Source organism: Bactrocera neohumeralis, chromosome 3 (assembly GCF_024586455.1).
Source record: "Bactrocera neohumeralis isolate Rockhampton chromosome 3, APGP_CSIRO_Bneo_wtdbg2-racon-allhic-juicebox.fasta_v2, whole genome shotgun sequence".
Taxonomy (NCBI): domain Eukaryota; kingdom Metazoa; phylum Arthropoda; class Insecta; order Diptera; family Tephritidae; genus Bactrocera; species Bactrocera neohumeralis.
The window spans coordinates 50075001-50092583 of record NC_065920.1 but is presented as its reverse complement, the minus strand read 5'-3'; the positions used below and the strand labels follow the sequence as shown (position 1 = coordinate 50092583).

Here is a 17583-nt window from a genome sequence, read left to right as displayed (position 1 = left end):
TGGAGTTGGATAAACTCCTACTTATCCAGAATCGAGGCCGACATACTTAACTTATATACTGTATATAAAGAGTCTCCACGTGAATCTAATTACTCTTATCTCACTCACCAGTTAAATTGCTTACCCGATGGTTAACTGAAAACTCTACCGGAGATTTCTGTTAAAGTTTGAATGAGTTAAGACGGAATTATCTAAACTAACCGAAATGCTCGTGAAAGTTTATTCCTTTCTCACGCAAAGTTCTTATGAGATACATGGTGCTTATAACTTAATTTCCGATGTGTGTTTTGCTAACAAAAAATAAAATAAAAAATTATAAAGACCAATACACAAGTTCATAATAACATCCAATATGGTAACTCCCGGAATACCAAACAATCGATAACTTAGCTGTGTGACTATCGATAACTTTAGATAGCTTTCATGTTTTTCTCTATGTGCATAACAAATTTCGTGCTTATAATTTCCATAGCGGCGTGAATTTTTGTATAAAACAATTATACCAAATGATATGTGATTGCTTTACGTGAACATAAATTAAAGAAATATACTTTGTGATAAAAGTGAATTAGAAGTTTTTTCGAAATGTCTGCCGGTTGCTCTCATTCACGCCAAAGACAATTTTTACGCTACGGCGGCAGCATACAAGAATTGCGTGAGCAATTACATCAGGAAATCGAAAACAAAGTAAAACGTTGTTCTAACTCCACCTACGAATGTTCAATACCACGTGTTGACGGCTACGAATACTGTATGCGCCACATTCTACAGGATCCGTGTGGAAACTTTCGTCAATGCACTTTTATTTATGGCAACGGACGTAAATGTGCCAATGCACTACAAAAGCATGACATAAAAAAAGATCCTGCACTGACAACGCTCTGTTTCGAACATAATCGTCAAGCGCAGTTACAAAAAACGCACGCAACAGTTGGAAAATTGAAGCGCACCGATACCAATGAAGTATTGTTAAACAACTTAGCGCATCACATCAATGTTGAGGATGTGCAGCCAGAAGAGCCAATTGCAGAGCAAGATGAAGAAATTGATGTGGTGTCACCGCATGTTGCACCATTTGGTGTGTAGAAATCAAACACGCATTTCTTTTTATATTTTTTTATATTTGTTTTTTTTTTTTTTCCAAAGTTGCATACGATCAGGTAAATAGCCTTAATACTGCCTTATCAAGCATGCAGAAGAGAAGACGCATCCTGGATTATGCATCTGATAGCAACAGCGAGGATAACGAACAGCCCAGCATAAGCAACACTGCGCGTGGTTATGAATTCAATGAGTCCGACGATGATAGTGCAGACTCGGCACCTGAAGATTTATTAAAGTAATTGTTAAACTGAGTTTATTTAAATAATGTGCAATGCTTACATTACTTCTAAACCCTACAGACATGCTGGCATTTACACACGTGAAGAAGCGGTGCGTATTGCTGAAGCGAAACTCACAAAGCTGCAAGGTTTATATATTGATCAAATCAATAGTTTGCATCACACACTCAAGGAACGCCGGCGTCGATATTTACAAGCTTTACGCAAGGAACGTGAAATGTTATGTAAGTTTTTTTGCAGCGTAGTTAATTAAAAAAAATATTAATTAGGTTTGTTCATTATCAATCACAGGCAGCATACATGATCAATTAAAGGACTCGCCGCGCGAACGTAAACTCTACGATCAACTGAAGGCGCTTAACACATATCATCGCCGTTATGGCGTTGAAGCAGTGCTGTATAAGAAATTCAAAGAAAAGCGTTCGCGCGCTACAGATGGCTATGCACATAAAGGTCCGGGTTTTACTAAATGTGCCTTCTCTGAGGGTGGTGTTAAGTGCGGTGAACGCGCAATGCCATGCTGTAAATACTGCCGCAAACATATTATGGAAGACAAAAAGCAAATACTTTTCCGCGCCTGTGAGGTGGAGAAGAGCGGTGTTGTGTGCCAGGAACCAATACCGTGCATCTTTGACGATGCATCGACTTGTATCTTGCATTTGTCTATGCCCGCCCGACGTCAATTTATACAAAAGGTGTGTTCGTCGTAAAAAACAAAGTATTTTTTACCTAGTACTAAATGCTTTACATTTGCATATTGCTATGCAAAGGTTAATTAGTGCGGTAAATTGTAGATACATTTCATGTATGTTAAACAGTGTTGCATTTAATGCATAAAAATATAATTGAGTTAACAATAGAATTAATGTTTTATTTTGTAATCCCGAAATCTTAATCAAAAATAATTTTTAATCCCAAATACCGGTTTGAAAAAAACATTAATCCAAATCAGGGGTAAAAAAGAAAATTTAATTTTGTAAACCAAACATTTTGAATTAAAAATTCGTAACCCTGTTGAAAAAATTAAATAATACATAAAAATACAAAATGTATTTACAGTTTACCCTTTTAAGCTGCTTACATTTAAACAAGACAGATTGTAACTATTTTTATTTAAAAGAAACAATTATGATTATCGTTTTTAAGTTTTCTAACTATTGTTTAGTTTTTTAATTTAGTTTACGATTGTTGCACTGCTTTTTGATTTCAGTTTGTGAAATCTCAAACATTTTGTAATTGTAAATACACATCCGTTCTCCTCCATCTTACAGGATTACCCTAAATATGCTCCCGTATCGTGAAGGAGCGCAATACAGGGAATGGGTAATTTAAGACTGTGACGTTGTGAAAGCAAAATATACAAATGCTTAATTATAATATTAATATAATTAAATGAAATGTCCACTTAAAATGTTAATTAGCATTGCTTTTACTATGGCCAATATGTACATATGTGTAATGTGCGAAAAGCGTTTAAAATTTAGGTACTAATTGTAATCACGAAAAGAATACAAAAAATACTTAAACAATAACAAAAGATTGCACAACCAATTAATGGAACTTAATCGTTAAGTAAATAGTGATTTTCACTATATCAATATTAATAGTCTATACCGATTACACAATGTTTTTCTTTACAGAAATATGAATCGGAAACTGAAGAGGACGATGCAAAGGAAGAAGCCAATTTCAAATCGCCCAGTCAAACGAATGTCAAAACCGAAAGTGCAGTTACAGCATCACCTACACGAAAAACGGTACCCTCGCCGCATAGTGAGCGAAACGCCACGACCTCAAAAGCCAGTGAATAGAAAAATAGTGTTCGTCTAACTAGTTTAATTTTATGATAAATGATTTTAATATTTGAAAGATATATTTTTAATATATTTTTTTAATTAGAAAAATTTGCTTGAAAATCGTTGCAATATTTACATGACTAATAAAGAACTAGTCGTTTTTAAATACAGCAATTATTTACTCAATATGGTTGAACAAAAATTTTAAAAACAAATGTGTGTTTGAAGAAAATTTGCAGCAAACGCCACCCAGACAGTAGCCTACAGATTAAATAAATGCTGCAAAATTTGCAATATAGACATCTTTACATTTTAATTTTGCACAATATGTAAAAACATCGATCCGGCAGCTCCAGTTGCTAACGGAAGTGTATTTTATAGGTTAGATCCGTTTTGTAAACAAAATCACAATTCGAAAAACATTAAACGGAAAAATGTCAATTTACTATTCAACAATAAAATTAGAGCAAATAAATAAGCTGAAGTAAACAGATAAATGTTATGAATGTAAAGTAAAAAGAAAAATGTTATGAAAGTAAAGTAAAAAAAATGCTATGATAAGCGAATATGTGGAAAAACACAGAAGCCCTTAAAAGAACCACTAACATCAATGCAGTCAACCGGCAGAAGGGTCAGATGCGTTCCCACGGCTGTTGGGTTTGGAACAGAAAGGGATATTTTTACCGCCAAGGTATAATTCTTCTGAAATGTTTCTGTGAGTAGAACAACAGCGATAAAAGGTTAAATGCAGATGAGCAGCATCAATAAAAGTATTTGGGAATATTTTACGCTGCCACAAAATTTTTAGTCCTTTAAAGAGAATTCATCAGAGAGAAATTGCATGAGATCGCTTTAGTGACTCAAAAGAGTAAAGAAAATAGCACGGCGTTTGTAGCACATCCAGACTAACACATACAAATATGTAATTAATACAAAAAAACGGTATTTGTGGTAAAAGATAGAGAGAATTGTGAGTTTTGTCACGTACGGTAGAGTTATTTAAGGATTCTTGGCAAGCCAATGACTAAATGATTATTTATAACCAAGAACCTTAGCCCTACTTTGGCAAAAATGTGAATATCTTAATCAATTGAAGATTGATTTTTATTAAGAAAAGAACTATGGATTTCAGAGTGCAAGCAGCAGAAACTTTAGCAATAAAATACAAATCTAATTTGTTCTGACCAACGTATCTCTTTATACCATAAAAAATCAATACTTAGCATACTATAAATCTGACTCTTTAATATTAACAAAGAAATTTAATAATACACTTCTATTCTTTCTGTAGAAACTTTAAGATAGCGTCTTTAAACTCTCTGTTAACTTCATTAAATTTTTTCAGTGACTCCGCCTTTTGTCGTTCAATTTCAATTAGTTGCCTTTCATTTTCTTCGGTATGCCTTAAATACTGTGTTATCTCCGCTGACAGTTCCTCGAATTTGTCCAGCACTTTCAATTGGAATTGGCTCACGCCTTTCGTCTTCTTATTGGGCACGGTTACTGGCGTAGAAGTGCTTGCACGCGGAGATGCCGGCGGAGAAGGGACAGGTGATGCATGTGGGGATGCCGGCGGAGAAGGGACAGGTGCTGCATGTGGGGATGGCGGTACAAATGGTGATAGGCGTGATGTACCAGATGATTCCGCTATTGAAAAATTAAAATATATTTTTGTATTATAATGATATTGTATTTTTTTAAAGCGTAATTGCGTACCTTGGATGGTTTCCAGTGTTGAATCGTAAAACGAGTTTACTTTGAAACGTCCAATTATTTGGTGTACACGTCCATAATGTGGCCAAGAAGATGTTGTTTCACCAGATTCTAACATATTAGCTTTCTCGGTGCTAATTTTGTCAATATTGAAAATTCAGTTAATTTCTTATTCTAACAATATAAGTTTTAAATATCGTATACGCACCGATAACGCTGTGAAAAATTGGCCAATTTCACTTGCACCTCCCGCGCATTATATATGTAGCCCAACTTAACTAATTCTTCTGATATTCTCTCATAAATATGCATATTTTTACGTACTCCACGGAGCTCGACTACGTGCTCTGCCCACAATTCCAGTATGGCCAGCTCGGCACCTTCAGTCCAGGCTAGTCGCTTCCTTTTAGCTTTTGGCGCTGTTATAAATAGTAAATACGTAGAAATTAGTAAATTTTCTATTTTATAGTATATATTTATAATATTATGCTTTTAATTTACTCACAAGTAATTTTTTCACTCTTCATATTGCTGCTTAATTGAACTAGCAATTAGCGATTGCCTTTTAATTACCCAAGCAAAAGCAAAACGTACAGGGTTGCATGCAATATTTTATTCGATTTACATTCAATTGAATACTAATTGTGCAATGAAGCTAAGCATTCCTATGCGGCAAATTGTGGAAAATTATTGTTTTCAAGCATTTTGTTGGTTATATTAAAAACGCAGTGCATTAACTGATTGTTAACTGCTGAAGCTTTTTGTTTACACGTAAAACTGGTATTTTTGTGACTCGCACGATGGCATTGAAATTTGCTCAGCGCATACGCACGCACACGCTTGGCATGGAGTTGCGCTTTAGATACACTGCCATACTATTGTTTGTAATTTAATTTATTTTTCGGGGTTTAGTTTTGTTTTTGCATTTATGTACATAGCTCATTTGATAAACAGAAATGAATTAGTAAATCATTATTATTATTAGATATGGTAAAAAGTATTTATTTCTATTTACAGCGCGCTTTTAAAGGTTTTTGTGACAACGGAAGATTATTCGAGCTCTCAAAGAATAATTTAAGAGATTATATTCCATGATGCAAATTTTCCATTCAAACAGTTTTTTAATTCGGTTTTGTAAATAATTTTTTAGTCCGATATTTGAAATTAAAAATTTTAAAAATAATAAATACAAAAACACATTATTATATAAAAACTATGTTGTTGTAGTTGTAACGGGTACCTAATAATCGTTAGGATGGTAAGGATTAGATAAGTTGCCATCGAGGTCATCGAACGAAAGGACCAGGAAACGTGCTGTTTCGACGGAGTCGGACTATAGGGAAAAGGGTGTTAGATATGTAGGTTGGCAGGGCATGCAAAGAGGTGGTTAGTGTTATGCGGGGACTCATTGCACGCTGGACATATGTATGTATTTTAGATATGTCGGGGTCTATTCTGGATAAGTAGGAGTTTAACCTTCTACCATATCCAGAATGAAGCTGCGCAAGGGTCACTCTCGATTCTCGCGGCAACTTGAGCTCTTCGCCTGCAATGGGTGGTGGCTTGACTCCAAGTACGCCATTCACTGTTAGGGAGTTGGTGAAGGTGTTAATGGCTCCATTGTGAATGGCGGTCAGTGCATGTCTGAAGTTTGTTGCATCCGAAGACGGCGACTAGACTTCGGACGTTTTGTTTTATTTGTTTTATGTCGTCGACGTAGTTGAGGAGGGACCTCTTGATGCTCCTAGTACGCGGTTCCGCTCCAAGCCGGTGACTACAGGGATGCTTTCGCAGAAATCACTGATTGGAGTGGAGTTCATTATGCTCCTTAACTGGGGGCTTCACTTAGTTAACTATCTGCAATCCTGCTTCTATCTACTTGAAAGTAAAAAAACGTCTTTGATCACAGCGCAGTTCTGCTCGAAGTATATACGCTGGCAGTCGCAATGAATAAACCCACCAGAGTACTTCGCAAATTGGCAAATTATTTAAATTATTGCAAATGTCTAAAAGACAATGTGGACCTCAACCTCGCGATTTCCTCTGAGGCAGATGTCGATTATGCTGCGGAAGTCTTGATCAGAAGCATGCACACTACCCGAAAACGTAGTCAACATGATTACCAAGCTTTTTAATGGAATGCTAAGACTTTGTCATTTCGAATCGCAATGGAAATTTAATTTAATTCTTAAACCCGGAAAACCCGAACATCTGGTTAATTCTCATCGACCAATTAGTCTCCATAGCTGATCTTGAAAAGGCCGTCGCAGGTCTGACGGAAGAAATCCAAAGGTCAATAATTTCAGCCACCTCCCTAATAGAAGCTACCACCAACCTAAATAACCTCCCCCCACGTATCCGTACACTCATCGCCAGGAAAAACAAAATCCGCAAACTCTGGCAAAAATACAGACTTCCCCGGCTACGTAAACTCCACCTCCCCGCCCTAATAATGTGGGATCTCTTATCCACAGGACAAGGACAGAGCCAATATTTTCCCCCGGCCTGGAATGCCGGTAAGCGCAATCCGACACTATCCGCTCCATTTTCGTCGCTTGATATTACTCCCGGCTTCTTGGGGTGCGTCTTCTCTGCGAAGCTATTTTGAATAGTTTTGTGCTCTTAAAATGTTAGACGAATTAAATTTATATTTATTTTAATTATTATAAACATTCATCTATATTAAAATTTATAATTTAAACCAACATTTAGTCGTGTTGTAGCTTCCGCGGGGACCGCTTTTGATTCATTGAATAATAAATTATTTGAAAAGTGTATTATTACAACAATTATTTCAACCAAGTTGTGAATAAATTACATAGTAAATTGTATACATATGTAAGTGTTGAAAATACCAAAAGTCACACTTGTACACATACACATTGTGTGTGTGTGGAAAGGGAATGAACAATGAAGATCTCAGAGAGAGGCAAAGCTCTCTCTTCTCTTTGTTCTCTCCCTCTCTACATAAGAACATTTTTGCTTCTTTTTGTATGCACATGCGTGCCCTACTTCACTTACTAAAAGACAACGAAAGCGTGCGGTTGTAAAAATAAAATTATTAACCTAAAGTACAATAAAAGTGTTTTTACTATTTTTTGGCAAATCGGGCTGGTGTTTGTATAAAACTATTATATATATAATTTCCATAGGTTATGGGCCCAGTCACAGTTTGCAGCTAAGTGCTATAGTGAAACGTTTTTATTGTTAACAAATAATAAAATTGAAATAAGAAAAGTGAAACAACTGAAACTTAAATCAAGTCTAAACAAATTAATTAATATTGAAATTTGTGCTTATACATAAGTGAACAACGTACATATATGTACATACATATTTGTATTGTATAACGCACCAAATTGGCGTACATTTTTTTTTTCAATTTCTGTGTGAGTATTAGAGCAGACTAGCAACGAAAATTCTGAGAAGCGCATAGCAATCAAAAAAAAAAAAAAAAAAAAAAAAAAAAAAAAAAGGAACAGTTATTCTCGGAAGATGGAAAAAGGAAAGAGAAACATAACGCCTTTTAACGGGGAAAAGTATTCTATATGGAAATTTAGAGTCAGGGCTTTGTTAGAGGAAAACGAGTTGTTAAAAGTAATTGATGAGGAACCAAATGATAAGGAAAGTGATGAAGTAAAGCGGGCAGAAAGAAATGCAAAGAGTCTTGTAATAGAATATTTGAGTGACTCTTTTTTAGTATTTGCCAACAATGGGAACTCGGCTAAGGAGATTTTTGAAAATTTAGACACTATTTACGAGCGTAAAAGCCTGGCATCTCAACTTTCATTACGCAAACAACTATTGTCTTTAAAACTGAAGGGTGATACTCCGCTAGTAAACCATTTTCGTTTATTTGATGATTTGGTTACTGAGTTAGTTGCGGCGGGAGCCAAGATAGATGAAATGGACAAAGTGTCTCATTTGCTTCTAACACTTCCAACTAGCTATGATGGTGTAATTACAGCGATAGAAACTCTCTCTGAGAGTAATTTAACATTAGGCTTTGTAAAGACTCGGCTTCTCGATCACGAAATTAAACTAAAAGGAGTTGGCAAGGACACAAGTGCAAAAGTGTTGCAGGCTATAGGCAATCGAGAGCCTAGGGATAGCACATACAAAAACAAAATAACAAAAATTGTGAAGAAACAATTTCAGAATAGGTCAAAGCTTAAGTTGAAGTGTTTTAATTGCGGCAAATTAGGCCATATGAAGAAAGACTGTTTCTTCTTAAAAAGGCAGGCAGGTGGCAACCAGAATGTTCATGTCCAAAGTAATGTTAGAGAGAAACAGGCTCAGATGGCAACAGCAACGCAGCCAGAACGCTCGTTTGCATTTATGATGAACGTAGCGGTTAGAGAGAGACAGACTCAGATGGCAGCAACGCAGCCGGACTATGCTTTCGCATTTATGATGAAATTAGCTAATTCCAGTGAAAAGACAGATGGCGTAGATTTTATACTAGATTCAGGGGCATCAGATCATATAGTAAATGACATAACTTTATTTTCCGAGTATGAGAATATAAATCCAAGTGTGGCTATTGAGATTGCAAAGCGTGGAGAATTTGTGTATGCTACTGCGAAAGGACTAGTTAGTCTTAACAGTTCTGGGAAAAACATTGCATTATATAATGTGCTGTACTGCAAGGAAATCCCGCACAATTTACTATCCGTAAAGAAGATGCTAGATGCTGGAATGTCCGTCGAATTTAATCCGGATGGTATAAAAGTAGTCAAAAATGGTAACTTGGCATTTAAAGGGATATGTAAGTATAATGTACCGATTGTGAAATTTTATTTAAATAGTAAAGTATATACATCCAAAATTTTAAATGATGCAGAATATCGCTTGTGGCATGAAAGGTTAGGCCATATTAGTGTAGGAAAATTCTTAGAAATTAAACGGAATAGCTTGTTTGAAGATGTTGAACTTATAAAAAACGTACAGCTAAATAGAAATGAAATATGTGAGGCGTGTATTAACGGAAAGCAATCTAGGCTAAAATTTGAAAAATCTAAAAACAAAGAAAATATTGACCGCCCATTGTTCGTAGTTCATTCTGACGTGTGTGGTCCGATTACGCCCTCAACTATTGATAATAAAAACTACTATGTAGTATTTATTGATCAGTTCACACATTACTGTGTGACATATTTAATAACATATAAATCAGACGTGTTTTTTGTATTCAAAGACTTTGTGGCAAAAAGTGAGGCTCATTTCAACTTAAAAATGGTAAATCTATATATTGACAATGGTAGGGAATACCTCTCTAATGAAATGCGTGAATTTTGTGTAGAAAAAGGTATCAGCTATCATTTAACGGTTCCTCATACCCCACAATTGAATGGTGTTGCAGAGCGGATGATTAGAACAATCACCGAAAAAGCTCGCTCTATGATTAACTGTACTAAACTTAATAAAAGTTTTTGGGGAGAAGCTGTTTTAACAGCAACTTATTTAGTTAATAGGTCCCCAAGTAGAGCTTTGGAAAATATAAGAAAAACACCATATGAGATGTGGCATAAAAAGAAGCCAATATTAAAATATTTGAAAATTTTTGGATCAACTGTATACGCACTAAATAAAGTGCGTAAGCGAAAATTTGATGAAAAATCCATCAAGACTATACTCGTTGGGTATGAGCCAAATGGCTATAAATTGTGGAATGAGGAATCGAGAAAATTTATGATAGCTAGAGATGTAGTGGTGGACGAAAGAAACATAAAATCTATGACCTTAAATGAAAATGACTCTGTGGTAAAACATAATGATGATAGCAGAAGTCATGATTCTCCAATTGAAGAGAATGAAGAGTCAAATTTTCCATCACAGGAAATGAATGAATCAATGGATTCAAAGTCTGGTGAAAACTCAAATGAAAATTCCACTTGTCTCGAGAATACCGATCCAGTAGTTGAAACTGGTGAAAATGAAAATCAACAAATCAGACGCAGTGAGAGAAATAAAGATAAACCAAAATTATCATATAGATTTTTAGAAAAATGTCTTATGAATACCCAATTATGTTTAAGTGATATTCCCAATACATATGAGGAAATTAAATTTCGCGATGACAGAATCTTGTGGGAGGAAGCCATTCAAGATGAGCTAAATTCTCATTTTGTAAATAATACATGGTGCTTAGTGCAAAGGCCTATGGATAAAAACATAGTAGATTGCAAGTGGGTTTTTAGTTTAAAGCAAGACGAAAATGGTAATTTACTAAAATATAAGGCAAGACTGGTAGCAAGGGGCTTCACCCAAGAATATATGATGGATTATGATGAGACCTTTGCACCTGTTGCACGAATTTCTAGTTTCAGATTTCTTTTGGCATTTTCTAATCAATATAATTTACTGATCCATCATATGGATGTAAAAACAGCGTTTTTATATGGAACTTTAAAGGATGAAATTTATATGAAGGTTCCAAAAGGTTTAAACCTGTATGATGGAAATAAAGTATGTAAACTAAATAAAGCTATTTATGGCCTTAAGCAAGCTGCACGATGCTGGTTTGAGGTTTTTGAAAGTGCACTTAAAAATTTTGGTTTTCAGAATCTAGAAGTAGACCGATGTATATATATTTTAGATAAGGGAGATATAAGTAAAAATATATATATACTATTATATGTTGACGATGTGGTAATTGCCACCAGTAATTCCGAAAGTATGTCTAAATTTAAAACTTATCTTTCAAGTACGTTTCAAATGACTGACTTATGTGAAATACGACATTTCCTTGGAATAAAAATTGATCGAAAAGATGATCAAATTTGTCTCAGTCAATCTGCATATATTAAAAATGTTTTAAAGAAATTCAAAATGGAGGATTGTAATCCAGTTAGTACCCCTCTTCCAAACAAATTAAATTATGAGGACTTGCAAGCGGAAGAATCATGTGAAGCACCATGTAGGAATTTAATTGGCTGTTTAATGTATATAATGTTGTGCACACGTCCGGACTTGAGTACATCAATAAGTATCTTAAGCCGGTATACTAATAATAATAATAAAGAATTATGGCAATGTCTTAAACGAGTTTTAAGATACCTAAAAGGAACTGTTGACTTGAAGTTATCGTTCAAAAGGAATCTTAAAGTAGATAATATTCTTATAGGGTATGTCGATTCTGATTGGGCTGGAAATGAGACTGATAGGAGAAGTACTACAGGATATATATTTAAAATGTTTGGAAATTGTTCAATTTCCTGGAGTACTATGAAACAAAAATCAGTTGCTGCTTCATCTACCGAAGCCGAATATATGGCCTTATTTGAAGGTGTTAGAGAAGCTTTATGGCTAAAGTCATTAATAAATGAAATTAAATTAAAATTAAATGGCCCAATAGATATTTTTGAAGACAACCAAGGTTGTATTAGTATAGCAAATAATCCTACTTGCCACAAGAGAACTAAGCATATAGATATTAAATATCATTTTACCAGGGAACAAATTGAAAACAAACTAATCTGCGTCAAGTATATTTCCACAGATTTCCAATTGGCTGATATTTTAACGAAGTCACTACCAACAGCTAGATTCACTGCACTGCGAGACCAACTGGGACTAATTGGACCTTCAGCCTGAACCTTGATGACCAAGACAAACTGGATTTCTTTATATATATACATATATATATATATATATATTTAACAATAATCAAACTAAAATAATTTCTAGTCTAACCATTGCTGTTTATATAAACGAATCTTGTTAATTTATGTTTTTTTTATTGATCTGATTGGGTTTTACTGGGTTTCCCCAATTCTTTGCAGCAAATGCTGGATCAAAAAAAAAAAAGTCCCCAGAAAAGAAAAATAATACAACCATTTGAATATGCACACACTCGTTTAAAAATTATCTTTTGTTTTTCCTTAATTTTGTAAAAGTGTAACTTTTGAGGTGGCGTGTTGAAAATACCAAAAGTCACACTTGTACACATACACATTGTGTGTGTGTGGAAAGGGAATGAACAATGAAGATCTCAGAGAGAGGCAAAGCTCTCTCTTCTCTTTGTTCTCTCCCTCTCTACATAAGAACATTTTTGCTTCTTTTTGTATGCACATGCGTGCCCTACTTCACTTACTAAAAGACAACGAAAGCGTGCGGTTGTAAAAATAAAATTATTAACCTAAAGTACAATAAAAGTGTTTTTACTATTTTTTGGCAAATCGGGCTGGTGTTTGTATAAAACTATTATATATATAATTTCCATTATATATATTTCTATTATATATAGGTTTAACTCGTTTTCTTGAGGTAACAACAGCTTTTAAACTGCTAAATTGCTATTATACAGAAGATTGCCCGTTCGCTATGCAAAAGGAACGGTAGCGCCATTCTAGATAGATGCCGACGTCAACAGGTGAGACAGTTTGAATGCTCGTGTTAAAGTAGATGTCCTTAAAATTCGAGAGAATCGAGACAACAACCGTTAGCAACAGCTTAGAAGCTCGTGTAAGAAACAAGTTATTGGTTATTGTGTGTTTTGAAAGCACTTAAACGAATATGAGCGATATCAACATAAAAATGATCTACCATATATTTTCCGGAGAACTCTTCTTTCGAAAACTCGTAACGCCGACTCATCAGATGTTGTCATCGTCATCGTCCATGCCTCTGCATCATATAGCACGACGGGAATAATGAGTGATTTGTAGTGTTTGGTCTTTGTTCGTCGTGACAGGACTTTACTTCTTAATTGCCTACTCAATCCGAAGAAGCACGTGTTGGCAAGAGTTATTCTGCGTGAATTTCGAGGCTGACATTTGTTCTTGTTGTTAATGCTGGGAGCCTTGTCGCGAGTGCGACGACTGTTTGTTTGACGACAGGAGATATTTCGTCTTCCCTTGTTCACTACCAGACCCATTTGCTTTGTTTCCTTATTCAGACTCCAAGAGCAGAACTAACGGCGCGGTTACTGATGTCCATGATATTAATGTCATCGGCAGCTGTACACTCTTATAAAAGATTGTGCTTTGTCGATAGGAAAGATCCTTCGCGATCCTTACGGAGCTATTGATATTGCTCTACGTTAGTTTATAGAAGCGTATTAGTTTTGCGGGAATACCAAAGTCAGTCACAGGATAAACGCAGCTCCTTTTCGTGCTGTCAAAAGCAGCTTTGAAAGATTTGGCGCATAGTGGTCAGTTGTTGATTTTCCAGGCCTAAAGCCAAACTGATAAGATCCAATCAGTTTGTTGAAGGTGGGCTTTCAACTTTCACACAATACGCTCTATACAACCTTGTATATGGGAAGTTGAAGAGTCTTATCCCACAGTTGTTGGCGCAGATTGTGGGGTCTGCCTTTGTCTAGATTGCGCAGAGCAGACTTGAATTCCAATCGTTGGGCCGTGTTGGAATAGTTCGACCGGCAATCCATCGGCCACCGCCGCTTTGTTGTTCTTCAGAGGTGTAATGGCTATTCGAACTCCTTCATGGTTGGGCAATGGAACGTCTGCTCCATCATCATCGGTCGGGGAATCGGGTTCAACATCTCATGCTTTCACTGCCGTTCAGCGGGCTGGAGAAGTGATCCGTCCATAATTTAAGAATGCTCTGTGCATCGGTTACTAGACCCCAATGGGGTTTCTACAAAAGTATGCTCCGGTCTTGAAACCTTCTTCATCTACTCACGCATTTTGGCCTCTCTCTTTTTCCGTCTGCAAATGAGTCTCGCTTCCCTCTTCAACTCTCGGTATTTTCCTATACCGCACATTTTGTGGTCGATCGTAAGGTTGCGAGGTAGGTCCGTTTTCTCTCCGCTGCGGCACGGCACTCCTCATCGTATCAGCTGCTCTTTTGCTTTTTCCGAAAACCAATGGTTTTGTTTGCAGCTGTACGTAAGGAGCTTTAAATTCCGTCCCACAGTTCCCTTATACCGGCTGTGTGTGTGTTGTGATTGCAGCTTCTCGACGTCGAACCTTCTTTGTGTTTGTTGACGTGCGTTTTTGCTGAAGAGAGGCGGGCGCGAATCTTGGCTGCAACAAGATAGTGGTCCGAGTCGATGTTAGGACTTCGGAGCGTACGCACGTCTAAATTACTGGAGACGTGTCTTCCGTCTATCACAAAATTAGCCATCTGGTTGGTGATTTTTCGATCCGGCAGCTAGGGATCTTGAAAAATTTTGCTATGCTGGAATTTAGTTGTACGTATAACCATATTTCATCATCGTCCTTCCCCCCTTGAATCCCACACCGGAATTGATCTCTTTATATGGCCACTGTAGTATATGCCACAATAACCTACTCATCTCAGTCATTGTCCCGTCCATCGCACTTCTTGGCCGGCGGTGATCTCAGCCTTTATTCTTAAGAGGACATCAACTAGTAGGTCCCTTCCCAATTAAAAGCTCGGACATTCCAGGTGCATGCCCTTAAACCGTTATCCGTGATGCGTTTGCCGTGGTCGTCATCAAAAGGGAGAGACCCTCATCCGAGGCTGTTTTCTTCCTTTCATTGGGGGTGTTTTTTACGTGGCGGGTCCCAAACCAAGTGCACAGACACAGGCATGTTTCGCCTTCTCACTTTAGCCTGCCTTCAAATCGATGTTTTTTTGGCTACCCAGAGGATACTTGGTCTAAGACCAGAAACCAGCTGCTTGAGCCATATCTGGTCACATCCAAACTACTTCAGATGGCTCCATCATCTATACTATTGCATACAACAATCTGAACGATCGGAGATATCTTCAAGAAATTTAGTATTGATTATAGCCTAAGGCCAGAGTGTAATCTTCGAATAAATTGTTCAGATCGGATCACTATAGCATATAGTTGCCATACAAAATGATAGTCAGAAGTTCCTATCACGTAGCATTTTTTGCGTTGGAGTCAAGGAGTGGAAGGGTAAAATCATCACCATTTACTAAAATGGCAACCGTTCCCATAACAGTCGGTTCTATGTAATGTAAATGGACCTGGATTTTTATCCGGTCAAGGACTGTCAACTCGGCAGATTTCTACCGCAACAACAACTACAGCAAGGTGTTGGAGAGTTTTTGAACTCAAACTCGTACGAGTAATTAGCACACCTCAATTACTGCACAGACTTCTTAGAACTGATGTGCTAATACTTCCTTCAGATTGGCTGAGTAGTATTTTAGTCAAGTTTTTCAATTTACAGGGTCCGGCACTCGAAGTGTAACCAAATTCAGACCGTTCGCGCAACTGTCGCACTGGAATCAGCTGTTTATGAATTTGCTGAATGACAGTTCAGAGAATTCGTTTTGCTAAAAATGAACGCAAAAAAAGAGATCAGCGATGGAATTCAAACGTAATAGTGTGATTGCTTTATATTTAGCTGGAAAATCACAGCCAGCAATTGTTCGTGAGCTCAAACACATTAATGTGAATAAATTTGTTTATCTCACCATCACTCGTTACAATGATACTGGTAGCATCGCAAAACGCCATGGAGGTGGTCATCAAAAGACTGCAACGTCACGTGAGATGGTTCGAAAAGTGAAGAAGCGACTTGAGCGAAATCCACGACGAAGTGCCAATCAAATGGCTAAAGAACTGAAAATATCCGACCGCAGCATCTGACGCATATTGAAAAATGAGCTCAAGGTCAAGCCTTACAAGTTCCAAAAGACCCATGATCTCACACCGAAGCAGCAACAAGTAAGACTTGAGAGAGCGAAGCAGTTGCTTCGCTTGGCCGAAAGCGGTCAAATTCCGAACATTGTGTTTTCTGACGAAAAAATTTTTCCAATTGAGCAATTCGTAAACTTTCAAAACGATAGGGTTTACTTGACCGACCGTTCATACGAGAATCTAAGTCATCGGTTGGCCACCAGGAGGCAGCACCCGCCAAAAATAATGGTTTGAGCCGCTGTCACCGCAGATGGGCGCTATCCAATTGTTTTCATCGAGCCTGGCGTCAAAGTAAATGCGACATATTATCGGGAAAGTGTTCTGGAGGCTGCTTTGAAGCCGTGGGCAAACAAACATTTCGGTCGCAAACCATGGACTCAGCATCGTGTCACAAAGCGCGAGTGAACCAAGAATGGCTGAAAAACAACGTTCCGAACTTCATTACGACCCCACAATGGCTCTCGAATTCACCAGATACGAATCCAATGGATCATTCTCTCTGGGTCATTTTGGAGAGCGAGGTCCGAAGTAAAAAATACACCAGCCTCGAGATGCTGAAGAAAGCCATTGTCCGTGAGTGGGCCAAAATACCGGCAAGTCACATTCGGGCAGCTTGCGATTCGTTTTTTGACCGTCTCAAGGCCATAGTTAAGGCAAAAGGTGATCATATCGAGCAAAAGTGAAAGTCCTAAATTTATGATTATTTTCACACATTTTGTAATTTAAAATAAATAAAAATAATTATCCAAACCGAATTTATGGCTTTTTTAATTGGTTACACTTCGGACCCTGTAGACTACATTAGTAAGGCAAGGGAGTGAAAGATATCAGATTGTTTACAAACAATTAATATCTAGCCATATTTTAAAACTTTCCATAAAGCATTAGATTTCCTACTGGGTCGATGTTAACCACAAATACATACATAAAATTTAACACATACTTATGCATGTAACGAAGTAAATGAGCGCACAAGCGAATGAATGAGTGAAACTGCAAAACAACAAATAATAAAAGCAAAGGGTGGCATAATTATGGCTGGCATTTGTTGTTGTTTATTGTATTTTCAATGTAGAAGGGCATTTTATAGCTTTGTTTGCAACTCTTTTTTTATTGTTGCTCACAA

At 36.8% G+C, this 17583-nt stretch overlaps 2 protein-coding genes and 1 long non-coding RNA gene across 4 annotated transcripts; 2 read left to right on the top strand and 1 right to left on the bottom strand.

Annotated features, from left to right (window-relative positions):
• Positions 1-429: 429 nt before the first annotated feature.
• Positions 430-3305, top strand: LOC126752394 (KAT8 regulatory NSL complex subunit 2-like). Of its 2 annotated transcripts, none has more exons than XM_050463140.1 (5): positions 430-1078; positions 1147-1339; positions 1404-1567; positions 1635-2038; positions 2984-3305. In XM_050463140.1, exons 1-5 carry the CDS (start codon positions 586-588, stop codon positions 3152-3154), a joined length of 1425 nt encoding a protein of 474 aa, XP_050319097.1. In that variant the 5' UTR covers positions 430-585; the 3' UTR covers positions 3155-3305. The 2 variants fall into 2 exon arrangements, with proteins under 2 accessions (XP_050319097.1, XP_050319098.1); XM_050463141.1 differs by lacking the exon at positions 2984-3305 and adding an exon at positions 2615-2880.
• Positions 3306-4310: 1005 nt separating this feature from the next.
• LOC126752396 (uncharacterized) lies at positions 4311-5458 on the bottom strand. The gene is made up of 4 exons (XM_050463142.1): positions 5358-5458; positions 5061-5271; positions 4856-4986; positions 4311-4786 (listed from the first exon to the last, which is right to left on the bottom strand). Exons 1-4 carry the CDS (start codon positions 5377-5379, stop codon positions 4416-4418), a joined length of 735 nt encoding a protein of 244 aa, XP_050319099.1. The 5' UTR covers positions 5380-5458; the 3' UTR covers positions 4311-4415.
• A 2240-nt stretch (positions 5459-7698) lies between these two features.
• On the top strand, positions 7699-12997 carry LOC126752290 (uncharacterized). The gene is made up of 2 exons (XR_007665982.1): positions 7699-7738; positions 12856-12997. It is a non-coding gene; the product is annotated as an uncharacterized LOC126752290 (long non-coding RNA).
• Positions 12998-17583: the final 4586 nt, after the last annotated feature.

What these genes read in the sequence shown, in the direction of transcription:
- LOC126752396 (XM_050463142.1), bottom strand. Translation starts at nt 5,379, where the DNA reads ATGAAGAGTGAAAAAATTACTT. An exon ending in GAAGAGTGAAAAAATTACTT is followed by an intron (nt 5,272 to 5,357) that starts GTGAGTAAATTA and finishes TATTTATAACAG; the next exon opens with CGCCAAAAGCTAAAAGGAAG. An exon ending in AACACTGGAAACCATCCAAG is followed by an intron (nt 4,787 to 4,855) that starts GTACGCAATTAC and finishes ATTTTTCAATAG; the next exon opens with CGGAATCATCTGGTACATCA.
- LOC126752394 (XM_050463140.1), top strand. Translation starts at nt 586, where the DNA reads ATGTCTGCCGGTTGCTCTCATTCACGCCAAAGACAATTTTTACGCTAC. An exon ending in CAAGGAACGTGAAATGTTAT is followed by an intron (nt 1,568 to 1,634) that starts GTAAGTTTTTTT and finishes TATCAATCACAG; the next exon opens with GCAGCATACATGATCAATTA. An exon ending in GACGTCAATTTATACAAAAG is followed by an intron (nt 2,039 to 2,983) that starts GTGTGTTCGTCG and finishes TTTTCTTTACAG; the next exon opens with AAATATGAATCGGAAACTGA.